Source organism: Lutra lutra, chromosome 1 (assembly GCF_902655055.1).
Source record: "Lutra lutra chromosome 1, mLutLut1.2, whole genome shotgun sequence".
In the NCBI taxonomy this organism is placed as follows: Eukaryota; Metazoa; Chordata; class Mammalia; order Carnivora; family Mustelidae; genus Lutra; species Lutra lutra.
The window spans coordinates 217330428-217348174 of record NC_062278.1 but is presented as its reverse complement, the minus strand read 5'-3'; the positions used below and the strand labels follow the sequence as shown (position 1 = coordinate 217348174).

At 48.5% G+C, this 17747-nt stretch overlaps 1 protein-coding gene across 4 annotated transcripts in view; it reads left to right on the top strand.

Annotated features, from left to right (window-relative positions):
• Positions 1-9200, top strand: part of INSR (insulin receptor) — a 125553-nt gene extending 116353 nt beyond the window's left edge. For all 4 annotated transcript variants that reach the window (XM_047703808.1, XM_047703798.1, XM_047703826.1 and 1 more), the window contains 6 exons: positions 1362-1606; positions 2584-2694; positions 2783-2942; positions 4508-4637; positions 4963-5097; positions 7923-9200. In XM_047703808.1, the coding sequence (XP_047559764.1) occupies positions 1362-1606; positions 2584-2694; positions 2783-2942; positions 4508-4637; positions 4963-5097; positions 7923-8277 (1136 nt within the window). In that variant the 3' untranslated portion in view covers positions 8278-9200. The remainder of the gene's footprint in view (positions 1-1361; positions 1607-2583; positions 2695-2782; positions 2943-4507; positions 4638-4962; positions 5098-7922) is intronic.
• Positions 9201-17747: the final 8547 nt, after the last annotated feature.

Here is a 17747-nt window from a genome sequence, read left to right as displayed (position 1 = left end):
GTGGGAAAGCTCAGCCTCAGGGCTGCCGTCGGACCCCATGGGAGGGGTGAGGCCGGGAAGGCTGCACAGGGCTGCCTCTCCTCCCAATTGCCCCGCTTCCTTCAGGGAACGCAGCCATGTCCGAGGCCACAAGGGTGCCCCGTGTAAGCTGGAAACTGGAACTCAAGGGTCTCTAAGGCTGGGAAGGCCTGGGCCAAGGGGAACGCCCAGGGAAAGACCCAGGCTCAGAGCCCTGGGGGCAGGGTACCCCCATGGAGCATGTGTGTGTGCTCATCTCCTCCAGCGTCCTTGCCTGGGGCCCTGGTGACCATATCGGTTGCTGGGGCTTCCGGAACAAACACCAGGGACTGGATGGATGGCTTCAGAAACAGAATTTTAGTTCCTTGCATTTCTGGAAGCTGGGAGTCTGAGATCAAGGTGTCAGCAGGGTTGGTTTCTGCTGAAGCCTCCCTCCTTGGGTTGTGGGCGACTGTCTTCTCCCAGGTCCTCACATGGTCAGCCCTGTGTGCATGTCTGTGTCCAAATGTCCTCTTCTTCTGAGGACACCAGCCACATGGGATTAAAGCCTCCCAAGTTCATTTGAACTTGAATTGCCTCCGGAATGGCCCTGTCTTTAGATACAGTTACATTCTGAGGTACCAGGGCTAGGATGTCAACATAAATTCTGGGGAGGGACACAATTTATCCCCCCCTTTGGAGGAAGGCTGGAGCCTTTCTGGCTTTTCTTATGAGGCCTTTGTGCATTTGTCTGCAAATCATTTGCTGCATAACAAACCACCCCAGAGTTAGTGGCTTGAAACAGCCAGCGTTGGTTAGTTCGCAGTTCGGTGGGTCTGCCAGCTGGGATCTGCTAGGATGGACAGGTCTTTTGATCTCACTGGGGCTCCTTTGCACGACTGCAGCCTGCCTGCCGATCCACTGGCCCTGGATGGGCTCACTGGTATGGCCAGTGGTTAGCAGGCTGGGTGGTCTCCCATCCCCTTGGCACTTGGCAGAAAAAACAGCCTCAGATGGGAAGTAGAGTTGTGGCGTGGCAGGGCTTTTAGATCAAACTGAAAGGACGAGGAGGCAGGCCCAGCTTGGCCCAGCTCGGCCCAGCTCTGCCCAGCTCAGGTCTTAACTTGTGGGGAGCCTGGACCGATGGTGGCTCCATCCCAAGCCTCTGCTGCCCCCTCCAGGAAGGGCAGGGACCCACACCTGTCCTGTTCTTGGCTCTGCGCCCAGTGCCTGGTACAAGGCCTGGACCACAGAAGTCCCTTAATGAACATTCCCCTGGCGGGGTGGGGGGCAGTTTCAGCAGGAGGCGGCTGGGGGCTCCGCGGGGGTCCACCGAGGACACCGTGTAGATCAATGAGGAGTAGTGTTTCCATGTTCTGTGTATGTGCCGGACGAGTGGGAGGTGCCTCGGGAGAAGATCACTCTCCTGCGCGAGCTGGGGCAGGGCTCCTTCGGCATGGTGTACGAGGGCAACGCCAGGGACATCGTCAAGGGCGAGGCGGAGACCCGTGTGGCGGTGAAGACGGTCAACGAGTCGGCCAGTCTGCGGGAGAGGATCGAGTTTCTCAACGAGGCCTCAGTCATGAAGGGCTTCACCTGTCATCACGTGGTGAGTCCCACGTTTGCCCAGAAGCAGACAGAGACGTCCTTTCGTGCCTGCTCCCCTGTTCCCTTTCCTCTGTCCTTCCTCCTCCTCCTGCCCAGAGCAGAAGGACTCTAGGTGTGGACCCCTGCCTGTCCCCCGCTCCGCTAAGCACCGTAAAGGTGTGGAGGAGGCTCCCTCCCTCCCCCCTTCTCAAATCCCATCCTCTCCCACCTTGCATGGAGCTGGACTCATTCTCTTGCTTTCCAGAAACTTCTGTCTCTTCCCTTTTCCTGGTGCCTTTGTGACTCTGAAACACGAAGGATGGTTCACCCCATCCTTGCCCCCACTCGAGTCAGCACAGACTCTCCCTGCTCTGCTGTTCCTACGTGGCCCCACAGCTTCTCATTGAGCCTTGTGTCCTTTCTTCTCTGCCATGCATAGCTGAGGGGATCTGCTCTGTGCTGAGCCCATCTTGTCTCCTGGATGCGGCAGATTCCTGTCCTTGGGGAGAGTCCAGGACAGCCATGGAGACAGACCCTAAGCCCAATAAGTTCCTCCTGGAGGTCATTAGGAGCCAGTGCTGTGGCAGGATGGAGCAAGAGAGCAGAATCAGGGGGCTGGGCATTTGGGAGTGGGGAAGGTGTGCTAAGGACGGAGGGACTGGGCCATGTGGACCTGGGAGGGAACAGCAAGTGCAAAGCCTGGGAGGTGGGAACGTGCCTGATTTGCTCCCCCGAGGAGATCTCGAAGGGTCTGCCTTGGAGTGTTGCTGTGTTGTGTTGGGCATGTCTCTGTGCTCCCCACGCCGCAAGACCGAGAGTCTTGAAATCTCCCTCCCTCCCCTGGTGCCTCTGCCCCCACAAGGCACTGACCCTGGCATTGGAGCCAGACAGAGCCGGGCTCCCCACGCAAGGTGCTGTGCGTGATGTCGATGTCAGACGGGGAGACCTTGGTGATGGCAACCTTCCCTGGGACCCTCACCCAAGATCTTTGCTCCGCAGGTCCGCCTCCTGGGGGTGGTGTCCAAAGGCCAGCCGACGCTGGTGGTGATGGAGCTGATGGCCCACGGAGACCTCAAGAGCTACCTCCGCTCCCTGCGGCCGGAGGCTGAGGTGAGCGGGCTCTGGGGACCCGGCAGGGTGCCCGCTCGTGGTCGCAGGCAGCTGCGTCCCTGAACCCGACCCCTTGTTTCGATTTTAGAATAACCCCGGCCGCCCTCCCCCTACCCTGCAAGAGATGATTCAGATGGCGGCGGAGATCGCCGATGGGATGGCCTACCTGAATGCCAAGAAGTTCGTGCACCGGGATCTTGCAGCCCGCAACTGCATGGTGGCCCACGATTTCACCGTCAAAATTGGAGGTGCGTCTGGCCTTCTATTTGGAAGTGTGTGGCCCAGGCCCAGTCTGATTGTAGGAGATGTCTGTCCTGAGCAGGTCAGTCTTTTCCAATAGTACAAAGAGGGCCTGGACCTTGGTCTATAATTTAATTGCACTTGCTCATGAACTTGCTCATTTCCTGCTCTGGATAATAGTGGCATTCCCCATTGGGAATTGGAAGCCACCACACTGGGAGCCGATAGATGGGACTGATGATCGGTCAGACACCACGGTTTTTCTGCCCTCACGCAACACCCGGCCCAGCAGCCGCTGGCCCCATGTAGCCATTTACAGCCAAGTCAGCTTAAATTAACTGGAATTAAAATAGTATTCCTTGGGCTGCGCTGGCCACATTGCAAGTAAACAGTCGCCACCTTGAGCCTGGTGGCTGCCATATTGGGCAGAGTGAGCATAGACGGCGTTCGTCATCATGGAAAGTTCTACTGGATGGGGCTGTTCAAAGATGAAAAGTAAAATAGCGCTTGATAAACAAGAGAAGGAAGACTGGGCGTAAGAGGTCTGAAGGAAATAAAGAGTCCATGGTAGAGAGGAGAGAGGCCTTTCTCTGTAGGGAGGCAGGCTTTTGGCCAAATCTTGCGGGATTAGTTGACCTAAATGAATGAGAGTCTCCCAGGGGGCTTTCCAGCAGATACAAAAGCCTGATGCTGGAAGCATGGCTGGTGTGGTGTATTAGAAGGAACAGGGAGGGGAGCAGAGCAACATGAGATGGGAGGTTAGGGAGAGAGGCAGGAGCCAGACCTGGAAGGGCTTTATTAATCAGTAAGTCATCTAGCCATTACCCTAAGAAGCCAGTGGGAAGCAGAAGTAACGTGATTCTATTTATGATCTCAAACGACATTATCAACAAGGGAAGCCAGAATATCATCCTGTTTATAATCCCAAGAGACCTTATCCTCCATTAGCCATGGGAAGCAAGAAATAATATGATGCTATTTATGGAGCTTCTCTTGGGCATTGGGCTGTCAGGGTCAGGGTGGAGGGAAGGTCCTGCAGGTAAGAGGTGGCGGTGGGGCCGGGGTGATGGGGAGAAAGGGCTGGGTTAGAGCAGATGTGGAAGAAGAATGGGCAGAACATGCCGATGTCTTAGATGTGGGTATGAGGAAAGGGTCGTGGTCAAAAGGGGGCCCGACCCTGGTCTTGAGCTGGGCAGCAGGGTAGTAGTGGGGCTGTACCTAGTGGAGAAGATCAGGTTGGCTGCAGAGACTCCATGCTTTGGTTTGGGATGCTCGTAAGGTCATGGGTGGGAAGGAAGTGTTGCTGAGAATGGGGTTCCCAAGCTGTGGGCTGAAACATTGCTTCTTGGCCACTTGGTGCTTCCTTTTCCTTCCCTTTACATGGTGGCCCATCCTTTCCCTCCACATCCCCATGAGTACTCTCAGACTATCCTCATGGGATTTGGCTACCACCCGGGTGAGCACACACCTGGGGCAGGTAAGCCCATCTGAGGGCTCTACCAGGCGTGGGGCAAGAAGGAGACACCTGGACTGTAGGCTGAAGGTTAAGACCACATGACCCCTTTGTTGTCAGACTTTGGGATGACCAGAGACATCTATGAAACGGATTACTACCGGAAAGGAGGCAAGGGTCTGCTCCCTGTGCGGTGGATGGCACCGGAATCCCTGAAGGACGGGGTCTTTACCACTTCTTCTGACATGTGGTGAGTGGTGGATGGATTGGTGGACACAGTGCTGGGCTTGGATCCCGGGGTGTTGCATTAGTGTGACTGGCAAGAGGGGGCCAGTTAAAACCTGCCTTCCTCACAGCCCCTTGATCAAGAAAGCAGAGGGGATGTCATGTTGGAAGGACCCTTGTATGGCCACTTACGTTCAGTTGAGACTAATCTAGGCATTTCTGAATGCAGCATGAATTGTTTAATTAACTGGCCAAACATGTTCTCGTAAACCGAGGAGGGGTGTGTGCGTGTGCGTGCGCGTGTGTGTTTTAATGGCTTCTTTGTTACTACTTTGAACTGTCGTTGGCAGGTCCTTTGGCGTGGTCCTTTGGGAAATCACCAGCTTGGCAGAACAGCCTTACCAAGGCCTGTCAAATGAACAGGTGTTGAAATTTGTCATGGATGGAGGGTATCTGGACCAACCCGACAATTGTCCAGAGAGAGTGTAAGTGTAGAAAGACTGGGTGCTGTGTGGGCTCTTCATCAAAAAGGTGTTGCCCTTTGGTTTTGTGTCATTTGTCTACATGTGTGTTCATGTTTGCATGTTGTGTCTTCGCATGGACACTTTTTCTGCACATCATACCTATACACATGCTTGTGTTTGCATGCCATATCTTTGCACAAATGCTTTCTCGCCTATTGTGTCTGTGGAAGGTTGTAGAGAAACCGCACAGCATTGGTTACCATGGTTACCATGGGAGAAGGAAATTGGGTCGCTCGGGTGGGATGTTTACGTTTAACTGTCAGTCCTTTATATACTTAACATTTTGTCAGGGAGTGAATACAATCAGACATGTCTGTTATATCGCAACAGAATTGGGGAAAAAAAGAAATCAGAAGCCGAAACATTAAAATTATTTTTGGTCAGGGATAGGTGTTACTTATTTCCTCACTCCCCCAATTTTTGTTGTAAATTTTGGCCATAGGAAAAAAGGGGGGCACCTGGGTGGCTCAGTCAGTTAAGTGTCTGCCTTCGACTCAGGTTGTGATCCCGGGGTCCTGGGATCGAGCCCCCACATCGGGCTCCCTGCTCAGCACGGAACCTGCTTCTCCCTGTCCCTCTGCCACTCCCCCTGCTCATGCTCTTTCTCTTGCTCGCTCATGTTCTCTCACAAATAAATAAAGAAAATCTTTAAAAGAAACTATTTAAGATAAATTAAAAAATGAAATGACAGTAGCAATTGAAATTTGAGATGATGCCTATAAAAATATTTGATAACTCAGTAGATAAGCCTATGTTAAAATATTAAGTATAAAATGTGTGTGTTTGTGTGTATATATATATATATATATATATATATATATTACATTTCCAGATGTCTTCAGATAGAAAAGGCAAGAGGGTAGATCTGAAGGAGAGTTGTGTGCAAACTGTATTTTCCCTGTGTTTTGGGGTGTTTCCTCTCTACTATGAGATGGTTTACATATAAAGTCCTTTATCAGTGTTTTTTTTTAATATTTTATTTATTTATTTGACAGAGAGATCACAAGTAGGCAGAGAGGCAGGCAGAGAGAGAGGGGGAAGCAGGCTTCTTGCTGTGCAGAGAGCCTGATGTGGGGCTCGATCCCAGGATCCTGAGATCATAACCCTGGCTGAAGGCAGAGGCTTAACCTACTGAGCCACCCAGGTGCCCCTTATCAGCGTTTCTTAAGAAAAAAGTTTGCCCTCCTGGAAAATCTAGGGGGAAAGGCCATTCTGAGGTTTCATCCCCCAAAGAATAAGACTGTTAATTTAGAAAACCCAGTTGGAAGGGACCTTATGTGAAAAAGAGTACAAAGCAGAGTTATTTCGAAACTCTGAGCAAAGAATTTCTGAATGTAGCTTCATGAGAGTCCTTTCCTGGTCCTTAGTAGCTGGCTGCATAGTTCCAGGACCAGGGAAATTAGGTAGGCCCTAGGGCAGAGGTCCACACACTTTCTAGAAAGTACTGTGAATATTTGGAGCTTTGTGGGCCCTGTGGCTCCCTGTTGCAGCTACTCAACTCTGTTGCGTAGACAGAAGGCAGCTGTGAATGGTGAGTAAATGAGGAGGTGTGTCTGTGTGCCAGTAGAACTTGATTTTATTTTTTAATGTAATTTCATTTTTTCAGTGTTCCAAGATTCATTGTTTATGCACCACACCCAGTGCTTCATGCAATACGTGCCCTCCTTAATACCAAACACCAGGGTCACCCACCTCCCTACCTCCTCCCCTCCAAAACCCTGTTTCTCAGAGTCCACAGTCTCTCATGGTTCATCTCCCACTCCGATTTCCCCCAACTCACTTCTCCTCCTCATCTTCCTATGTCCTCAGTGTTATCCTTATGGTCCACAAGTAAGTGAAACCATATGATAATTGACTCTCTCTGCTTGACTTATTTCACTCAGCATCATCTCTTCCAGTCCCGTCCATGTTGCTACAAAAGTTGGGGATTCATCCTTTCTGATGGAGGCATAACACTCCCTAGTGTATATGGACCACATCTTCCTTATCCATTCGTCCGTTGAAGGGCATCTTGGTTCTTTCCACAGTTTGGAGACTGTGGCCATTGCGGCTATGAACACTGGGGTGCAGAGGGCCCTTCTTTTCACTATAAGATAATTGGGAATAAACCTAACCATAGAGGTAAAGGATCTGTCCTCGAGGAACTGCAGAACACTCAGTAGAACTTTGTTTACAGAGACACTGCAGAGGACCAGATCAGGTCATTTGGGGAGGGGAAGAGGTAAAATAGAAACCCCGGGCCCTCAGCACCTGCACTGTGCGCGCTTGGCTGAGTCGGGTTGTACGCCCCTGCTGGCACCCTGGACAGCGCCGGCACCAAGCCTGCAGGATGGCTGCTCAGAGCTGGGCCCTCTAGGTTCAGTCCCCTCAGCTGCCCCATGAGGCAAGCCTCTCAACCCTGAAGGCTCTTTGACCCTAGAAAGATTGCTCCTTGGCACAGGGAAGCCTTTCAGGAAGCCCCGGTAGGAATTCAACCTTATGAAATGCACCAAATGGGAGAAAGAAAAAACCAGGAATGTAGAAAATGATCAACCTTAGCCAAAAGGTGGGTGCATCGAGAGGTGTGCTTCTTGATCTGGCCTGGGAGTGAGGCAGCCCCTTCGGCTCTCTTTCCCAAACCGTTCTCTTCTAAGCACCGGTAGAAATCTCGTTTCTGTCTTGGCCATGGCCTGCACTGATGTTGGCACTTGTCGTCGTGGGTGTGGGCCGCAGGGGAGGGGGCTGGGGTGGAGACTGCTCGGCCAGATGCCGCTGGACGCATTCCTGACTGTCCTTCTGTCCCGCAGCACCGACCTGATGCGTATGTGCTGGCAATTCAATCCCAAGATGCGGCCCTCCTTCCTGGAGATCGTCGACCTGCTCAAGGATGACCTGCACCCCAGCTTTCCGGAAGTTTCCTTCTTCCACAGCGAGGAGAACAAGGCACCTGAGAGCGAGGAGCTGGAGATGGAGTTTGAGGACATGGAGAGTGTCCCCCTGGATCGGGCCTCCCACTCTCAGAGGGAGGAGGCCGGGGGCCGGGATGGAGGGTCCTCCCTGGGCCTAAAGCGGAACTACGAGGAGCACATCCCCTATACCCACATGAATGGGGGCAAGAAAAACGGACGGATTCTGACTCTGCCCAGGTCGAATCCTTCCTAACAGCGCCTGTTTTGGGGGAGGGGTTCCCATCTTCACTTTCCTTGGATCTGAAGGTCTCCAGAAAACTCAGGATTCTCCTATGAATCTGCCAGTGTCCGACGGAGCTCAGAGATCATAACTATCCATTGCTGTTCATCTGTGACTTAAAAACGTGTTTGATTGCCAATTTGACGAGCTGTCAGAGAATTGAACTGTGACCCTAGAGAAGGGGTTTCCTTGGCTGCTGTCCTTTGTAGGCAACTGTGGTTTTAAGCCAGGATGTTACTATTTTTTCTAGTACATGAGAGCAAGCCCCTGTTTTTACAAATCTTCTTCTTTTTTTTTTCTCCTGGCATCTGAGCTACAGTATAAAACATGAAACTTGTTTGTGGAACAAAAGTTTGAAAGAAAGGAAAAAAAAAAAAAGCCAACCCTGTTCCAGTAGAATTTCAGGCTTTCCAGAGTGGGCTTCAGGAAGGTGTTTTTTCCTCATCCAGGCTGAAGGATTTTTTTTTTCTTCTTCACAAAGTCAGTTCCTCAAATTGACCAATAGCTGCTGCTTTTGTACTTCTGATAAGGATCTGCAGTCCCGGCGTGTGTCCGTGCGCGTGTGTGTATACGTCCAGGCTAGATATGGCTGGTGTGTGTGTGTGCACGTGTGTGCCCGTGCGTGCGTGCAAAGCGTTCATGCCCCGTTGACACTTTGGGGGTCGGCTCATGAAGGTTCTGTCTTCTCGAGCTCCTGATCCTCCCATCTCCTGCCTTCCTTATTTACTGGGAGACTGTACCCTCCACAGATTCTTCTGCCCCAAGCCTAGTCTCAGGAGTCTTTTCTCCCTTAACTTTGGTGAAAAATGTTTTCCAGGAGCCAAGGGAGTCATTTGGAGTGATAGTGGATCTTTTCAAGACCAAACAAAGCTAGGACAGAAAAAAGAAAAAAAGAAGAAAAAACTGAGTTGATTAAGGATTTTGAGAATATATTTGTAACATATTTAATTTTTTAAAACTCTCCAACGTCAGCCTCATAAGTTATTAACTGTTTCCCGGGGTCGGGGGGAGGGTTTGTGGGTTGGTCTGCCTGTGTGCAGAGGGGGAGCGAGGCACCAGTGGCTGATTTGTTTGGTCTTAAAGGCATCCACTTTTCTGGGAATAAAGCCACATTAGCTGCTGACCCTTTTGGACATGATGAGGCCACGCTGAGGGTGTGGGAGATTGGGTTTGGTTTCTGCTTGGGAAAGCTGATAGCCACCTGGAGCTGAGTCCTGCCTTCAGACACACTTGTGGCTCTTGGATCTCTTGGTTCCTTGTGTACCTCGCATGCTTCCTCAACTGGGTGTGCACATACCACAGCAGAACTAAACCCCAAAGTGCGACAGCCCAGATGGACTTTGAGAACACTAAGCAGTATGAAGCGAGATGCACCTGTCGGTCCCCTCCACCCTCAGGGCATCCACCTGTCCTCAGAGTTGACCTCCCAGAAGCTGCTCTGTGCCCAGTGACCTCAGCTGGGCCAGGTGTGGGGCCTGAGCAGAACTCTCAGGTGCTTATGACGTTGCAGTCCCCAAGAGAGTAGAGTCTGGAAGAGAAACTGCTAAGGACCTTCACGCCACCAAGAACTTCTGGATGGGCGTGAGTCCAGTTTCTTCCCTTTGGGGAAGGAATCACAGCTGCTCAAATGAAGAACACGGTGAACCCATTACTTTGGTTCATCAAAATCATCACCCACGTGTTATCCCTGAGAGCATTTTCTCATGAGTTTTTGACTGCTTCCTTCTCCTCTTCTCTTAAAAGTTGCGGGCTTCAGAATAGGTTAGAGACAATGGCAACCTCTGAACCTTCTCAATTCTTGATTAACAACACAGGTAGACAAATCCCAATTGCCTATTACTATCTTATTTATATGATTTGAGAAATTATAGCACATGAAATACTTCTGGGGAGCCTCAATGATTGGGTACAAGGAACAAGAGTACAGAAATTATTTTCACCAAATTTATTTTGTACATATAAGAGGGTCTACATAAATTAAGAACACATAGATCTAGGTATTTTGTTCTTTTCATAGTAAATTTGTAGTGGCCGTATACCACACTAGCAACAATTTTCACATTTTTCTAATTCAGAAAGGTTTTCTTATATTAGGAGAAAATTATTTATTTTAATATATAAAATCACTGTAAAAATCACTTTCATAAAAAATGGAGTGCATGTAAATTTTTATCAAAAATAAACAGGTGAATGTGGGGTAATGATTTTTTTTTTTTTTCCAGCACAGTCTACCTCAGTGTATCATTAGGATGTGGTTCAATAATGGACATCTTTGAGACTTCAGAATTCTGCCTGGATCCAATCTGAATCAGGGAAAATCTGTATCAGCTGATTCCAAATGCCAGGGACCAGTAAGAATTTTGAGGGAGGGAATTGGGATAAAGTGTGGCTTTCGTGTGAGCATAGATCCTTTTTCTGGCTGATAATCTTCTCTGAATTCAATCCCTCCTCCACTTTGTTTTGGTCCTCCATCCATCAACACCATGCTCCCAAACACGAACTAGATTTCAGGCCATTGTGATATATCTGATTTGTGGGGTACCGAGTTCTGAGCTACCTGCCTTTGGCTAAGAGAGGATACTCCATCTCCTGCTGGGGCAAAGAGAGGCTTTAGAGCAAAGCCACTACACCCACTGTCCCGCTGCATCCCTGTGAATTGAGCACCGAGGTGCCCTGGTCTCCATGGCTTGTTCCTACTCCTTTAATGGGAGTGGAACAAATTGCACTTGTGGGGACCTCACATGCAAACACCTGATGTAGCATTTCTATTTTCTAAGTGGAGAGGGGGAATGTTGAGAAATTCCAATCCAGAACCCACCAGCATGCTGAGTGTATTTTTTTTTTTTCTTTTTAAGCAACAAAACCCTGGACCCCTGTGTTTGGTTGACCTCTGGCTGATACTGTTTGAACTTAACGGGGCTTTGAAAAAACCCATTTGTAAGTCTGGGAAGGGCCAGCAGGGCTGTACTTGCCAAACCTCACTGCCCTTATACTTTCAGATGCTGCCCACCCCCCATGGTCTCACCCTTTTGTGCTTACCCTGGAGAGATACAGTAGAGAGATGGGCCCACCTGCACAAATGGGATTTCACCTATTTCCTTTAGTTGCCTCTGCTACTGCAGTGAGAAGAGCAAGCAGCCATTGGGTCACAAGCCTTTTTCATCACATAATGTTGGCTCTAACAACTTTGGTCCTAGGAAGTCATGGTTGCCCTGGGAGGGGCTTTATAGTGATGGTCTATACTGGGGGGCTTGCAGTGATTGGCTATTAAAAAAAAAAAAAAGCAACAAAGCCAGCTTAGGTTGACACTTTTTGCTGTTTGCTTTTAAAGATGTCTCATTATTATTAAAACCTTTTTCGTTAATGTGGCCTAATCCACATAGTAGTTTCTTCTTCCAAGAGGAGAAAAGCAAGCACATTACTTTCTCCCAGGACCAGTGATGTCAAACACACTTCTGGAAATGTTTGTATTCTGGGAGCTATCCTTGGTGCTTTCCTGTTATTTCAAGCTAGTTGGGAGAAATGCTGCTGGTTCTCTTGGAGAGATATTGAGCACAATGGAGAAAGTGTGGGAACTGATGCAAGGGTCTGCACATACAATCCTGTGATCATTGGAGACTGCTGCCAGTCAATGGACAATTCTTCCACTATCTCCCACCAGAGCGGACAATCTGCCATAATGTGCTTGTTGGGTTGGGAGGTGTTCATTTGTAGCTGTGAAAATAGTGGTCAGTGGGCAGCATTGCCATCAGAGCATGGCCCATGCTAGCCATCTGGGTAGGTGATGGATGTGCTGTAGTCCCAGGGACAATCATTCTTCTACTTCGTGGTGGGTGAAAGTTTGGTGTTAAATGTCTTTTGGATACCACTTGGTGAGTCCTTGACACCTCAGGCTCTTCAGAAATTATGGTTTTGTTGGGGGGTAGGGAACAGGGAAATGCTGATTGTATATAAATGGTGCACATAGAATGGTGTCCATTTAGAAGGCCTTCCAGAATGTTCTTTAGAATTTTGATTTACACCGAAGGTGAAGCTGAGATGGAAAAAACAAAGGCTAATTTGTGCATTTGTTTGAAAGAATGTGATGGACTTTCAGGGGCTACAATTAAAGGTGAATGTTTCCTTAGGGGTCCCCCCAGAAGCAGAGGGAAACATTGACTTTTTGAGCTCATGGTCACCTCATACCAGTCAGGGTCCAGAAACAAACTTCAGCCAAATTCTTATTTGGATGTGGACCCCAAAAGTCCTTACTAGAAACCAGATTGTGAATCTGAGGCTCTTGGTCTCCTTTGGAAAGAAGGAACAACTTCCAAGATGAGTGTGCGTCTATGCACACATTCGGGAATGGCTTGTTTAGACTTTCTACTTTGTGTGCCTGGGGGCGGTCTTGGCCCCGCATGTCAGCAGCAGACACTTCCATCTGTTGTCAGCTGCACAGGATCAAATGTGCCTCGGCATATGTGAAAAACAACTCAGAAACACAAAACCCACCAAGAGCTCAATTATTTTTTCAATGTTTTCCTACAAGAGCCAAGTAGTGCTGTGTACAGAATATGCCTTTTTTTTTGAATATTGAAATTGCTCTGCATGTAAAATATGGGATAATTACCTGTTTATATGAAAATTCTGAATAAATTATCCAAGAATAGTCTTGGGGTTTTGTGTGTGTGTGTGTGTGGTGTTCAAGCAAGGACCTGTGACCTGTGTGGGATTGTGGCTATAGGGTGGGCTGTGTTAAGGGAAATCTGGAAGTTGTGTGGATCTGTTTTAAGAAGGAACAAACCTATGGGTTCTTCAATGAAGCAGGAGGTTAAATATTGTTATAAGCAGGGCTGATGATCTGCTGGTACATACCTGTACAGTTGAGCTGGTGGTTTATATATTAAATTATCCCATACCAGTTGGTAAGTAACTGCTACCCCAAAGACCCCCAGACCTCCCCATGATGCAAGCACTAAGGGCTTCGCTCCAGGAATATGAGGGGATCTCCAGGATCTTGTTCCATTTCACCATGCTGAAGACTTATATATTGAATACTTTTAGTGTCATCTTGGCAGCATGGACCTGACCCCAGCGTGGATGGTCAGCGGGGGACCACAGTTTGGAAGAGGACTTTGAACAGCTTTGCATGAGCTATACACAGAGTGTGGTGGGTAAGGAGATAGACTCCCTCCCTTCAGCTCCCTGTGTGACTTTGAATGAGTTACACTACTTCAAATGTTAGTCGTTGCTGTGTAACAAACATTCTCAAAACTTTGTGGCTTAAAACAGCAAACATTTATATCTCATGGTTCTGTGTGTTGGCTCAGTGGATCTTCTGGTGACAGTCTCACTCTATTCATCCATCTATCCATCTGTCCATTTTTCTATCGGTCTGCCCGTGTTTGCCCACGGAACCATCCATCAAGCCAACCTTTTGCCTCTCCTCCCTCCTTCCCTACCTCCTTCCCTTCCTTCCCTTCCCTCCCTTCCCTTCCTTCCCTAACTTACTTCCTTCTTTCCATCCATCTATTCATTCAACCATCCCATTTGTATACCTATCTGCATATCCATCCATTTATCCATCCACCTGTTTGTCCATTCAGCCATCTATCTGTTCATCTGTTCACCCATCTGCCCATCTATCCAAGACTCTGGGCATTTGCTGAGAAGCTGGCAAGGCTGAGGAAGCAGAGTCATCGTCTGGGCTTTATAGGCCACAATCTTGCAACCAGAGGAGGAGCTCTGGCTGGACCCTGGGTTGGAATGGGGATGTGAGTGGTTGAAGTGCTCAGGGTTGGGAATCCAGGAAGTACAAGCTCTGGCCCTGACTCTGCCCCAAGTGTGTGCTGCATGACCATAGATGAGACAGTTGTTACCAGCATAGTGCATAAGTGAGAGGAAGCATATGAAAGCTTTGGTATCTCCAAAGTACTCCACAGAATTGGGAAGTGATGCTCTTAACAGGGCTGACCTGATTAGCAGGTGGTCTAGACTATGTATGATGAGGTTCATGTTTTCTAGCTCTTGGTCTCTAACCTCCTTGGATGCTGCTGACCCATCTCCTAGGGCATGGTTTCTACCCCATGAGGCTGACTGTGCTGCCTGAGATTGTGCCCTCTAGGTGACTCACTCAGTCTTACACCTCAAGCCCCTCTAGAAACCTGTGTTGTAATCAGAGCCACGAGTTGCCACTGCAGTAGATGCTGTAGTAGATCTAGTGGGTAGATCTATCAGCGTGGTAGATGTAGTGAGCACTGTGGTGGATTCACTGTAGTTGACACTAGTGCACCATCCAGAATACCTCTCAGAACCCAGGTGCTCGCTCTTCCAGATGTCAGGGGCTGTCATCTGCTTGGGGCTCACAACTTAGTCCCTCTGCCAGCACTCTCCTAGGCTTAAGGGAGCTGCTTTGCCCACAGTTATGCTCCCTTCCTTAGGGCAGCCATATCCGATGACTGGTTTTTGTAGGAGTATGAATCTCTGACCCCTGTGCCTGTTAAGGGTTTGTGTCTCCCCAAATCTCCAAAAAATATATGTTCAAATCCTAACCTCCAGTACCTCAGACTGTGGCTTTTCTTGGAAATAGGGTGACTGTAGATGGAATTAGTGAGGATGAAATCATGCTGGAGTAGGGTGGGCCCCTGATCTGAAATGACCGGTGTCCTTATAAAAAGGGAAAGTTGGACACAGGCACACAGGGAGTATGCCATGTGAAGACACAGGCAGAAACTGGGACAACACACCTAAAAGCCAAGGAATGCTAAAGATCTCCAGGGAACACCAGAACCTAGAAGAGAAGCAAGGAACAGATTCTCCCTCACAACTTCAAGAGGACCCAACCCTGCTGACACCTTCATCTTAGACTTCCAGTCCCCAGAACTGTGGGAGAATACATTTCTGTTGTTTAAGCCCACCCCCGGGCTGTGGACCTTCAGTACAGCAGCCCTAATACACTAGTGCAGCGTAGGACGACTCTGAAGAACAACTCAGAAGTTGGAGTGCTCCCTGTGGGATCAGGTAACGTTCTGGCTGCCGCTGCACTGCAGTGTAATTTTTCTGTCTGCTCAGACCCACTTCTGTCCCTTACAGATGCTGATCCCAAGTTACCCCTGGTAAGACTCCCCCATGCAAATCAACTAAACCCTTTCTCTCTATTCGTTGCTATAAACAAACACTCCAATAGTTAGTGGCTTCAAACAACAAACAGCTGTAATTTCTCACCATTCCATAAGCCAGGCCAGCACTTAATTTAAATCCAGGCTTCTGTGTCTAACCTCTTGGGGCAGGCAACGGCTTGGCTGGACTGAGTGATTCCAGATGGTTTCACTCATCTGTCTGATGACGGCAGGATAAAAGAGCTCTGAGTTTTTTTCCTTACGGAACCCCATCTACCACACCAGAGATGTTAGAACCTCAGGGAGTCTCTCACTGGAAGCTTTAGCAAATGCATCAAAGAGGATAGTGAACCCTCAAAGGTCACACAGCAAGTTGCTTTGTTTCACTGTGCTCTGGTTGATGGACCTGCAGGTTCATCTGGCATTCCAGCGTCAAGGAGAAACAAAGAGCTGAGGTTTCTTTTCTTTTCTAAAGATTTTATTTATTTGAGAGAGAGAGCAAGCGAGCAGGAGAGAGAGAGTGAGTGGGAGGGAGAGGGAAGGAGAATCTGAGGTAGACTCCGGGCTAAGTGAGCAGCTGGATGCGAGGTTTCATCTCAAGATTGTGAGACTATGATCTGAGCTGAAACCAAGAGTTGAACACAACCAAATGAGCCACCCAGGTGGCCCCCCTTGTGAGGTTTCTGAACAGTCTCTCCATGGTTGCCCTGAGAAATCCAGAATGCTGAACCATAACCCATACAGGAAGGAGAAGGCAAAGCTCCCGTGGTGAAGGGTATTATAGAGGTACCGACTGGTTCACAACAAGACTTCCAAAGTTAGAGATTTGTGAATTGGCTGATTGTTCACTGGGCAGTCTGAGACAGCTTATTAAACCTCCCTAAGCCTCAGTTTCCTCAACTATAGAAAAAGATAATCACAGAACCTCTACTAGAGGGTCATTCTGAGATGAAATTGGGTAAGACTGGAAAGGCATTAAGCACCGAGCCTGGCACATGGTATAAGCTCAGCACAGCTAAGTAGCCTTATTAGTATTTTATTATTATAAATACACATTTTCAAGCCTCAGAGAATGAGTCCCATGGTGTGTGGAGTCATTTCATGAACTTCACGTGGTCCGGATGACCCTGTGTTTCATAGATGTGGCACCTGGGCTTCTGGGAGTTGAAGGAACATCGCTGATCTTCCTTTCTGTCCTGTCATGTTGGGGAAAATAGCTGTGGTAGATACAATTTAGGGTGACCCCCCCCATCAATAAGTCCCACTTCCTGGTGTCCACCACTTTGTATAATCCCCTCTCGCTGAGTATGGGATGGAATGTGACTTGTTTCTTTTTCTTTCTATTTTTAAAAAAGATTTTATTTATTTATTTGACAGAGAGAGAGAGAAAGAGAGAGAGAGAGAGAGAGAGCAAGCACAAGTAGGGGGAGTGGCAGGCAGAGGAAGAAGCAGGCTCCCCAGGAGCAAGGAGCCTGATGCAGGACTCGATCCCAGGACCCAGGGCTCATGACCCAAGCTGAAGTCAGACGCTTCACTGACTGAGCCACCCAGGCATCCCTGTGACTTGTTTCTAACTCATCGAACATGGAGAAGGTGATGGAATGTCACTCCCATCATTATGGAGTACTATACAAGAGTTCACACTAGCAGGTTGGAGAGAGATTTTACTGGTGATGTTGAAGAGCAGACAATCCTATTGTGAGCTGCCTACGAAAGGGGCCACATGAAGGGAACTGTGGCTGCCCCTAGGACAGAGGGTTAGCCTCCAGCCAACAGCCAGTATAAAGCTGGTGTCGTGAGTCCTACAACCACAAGGAAATTAACTTTGCCAACAACGTGAATGAGTGCGGAAGCATAGTCTTCTCCATTCAAGCCTCCACATGAGAATGTGGCTTGGAAGACACCTTGGTTGCAGTCTTGAGAGACTCTGAGACCTCAATGATGTGCAGACTCCTGGCCCATAGAAATTGTGAGATAATAAACGAATGTGTGGTTTTAAGTTGTTAAATTTGTTACACAGCAAAAGAAAACTAATAAAGTAGCACAGTCACCTGATTTATGGCATTGTGTAGATGAAGAGTCATTTCATGTGGGGCACATAGACTGTCTCTGCCAAGTGTTAGATAATACCAATCACTGACATTGACATCATCATGATTCTCCTGGTAGGCATCCTCCTTTGCCAGTCTTTTTTTTTTTTTTTAATATAGATCCTAGCTTTTCTTTTCTCTCTCTCTCTCTCTCTCTCTCTCTCTCTCTATATATATATATATATATATATATATATATATATATATATATTTGATAGAGATCACAAGTAGGCAGAGAGGCAGGCAGAGAGAGAGG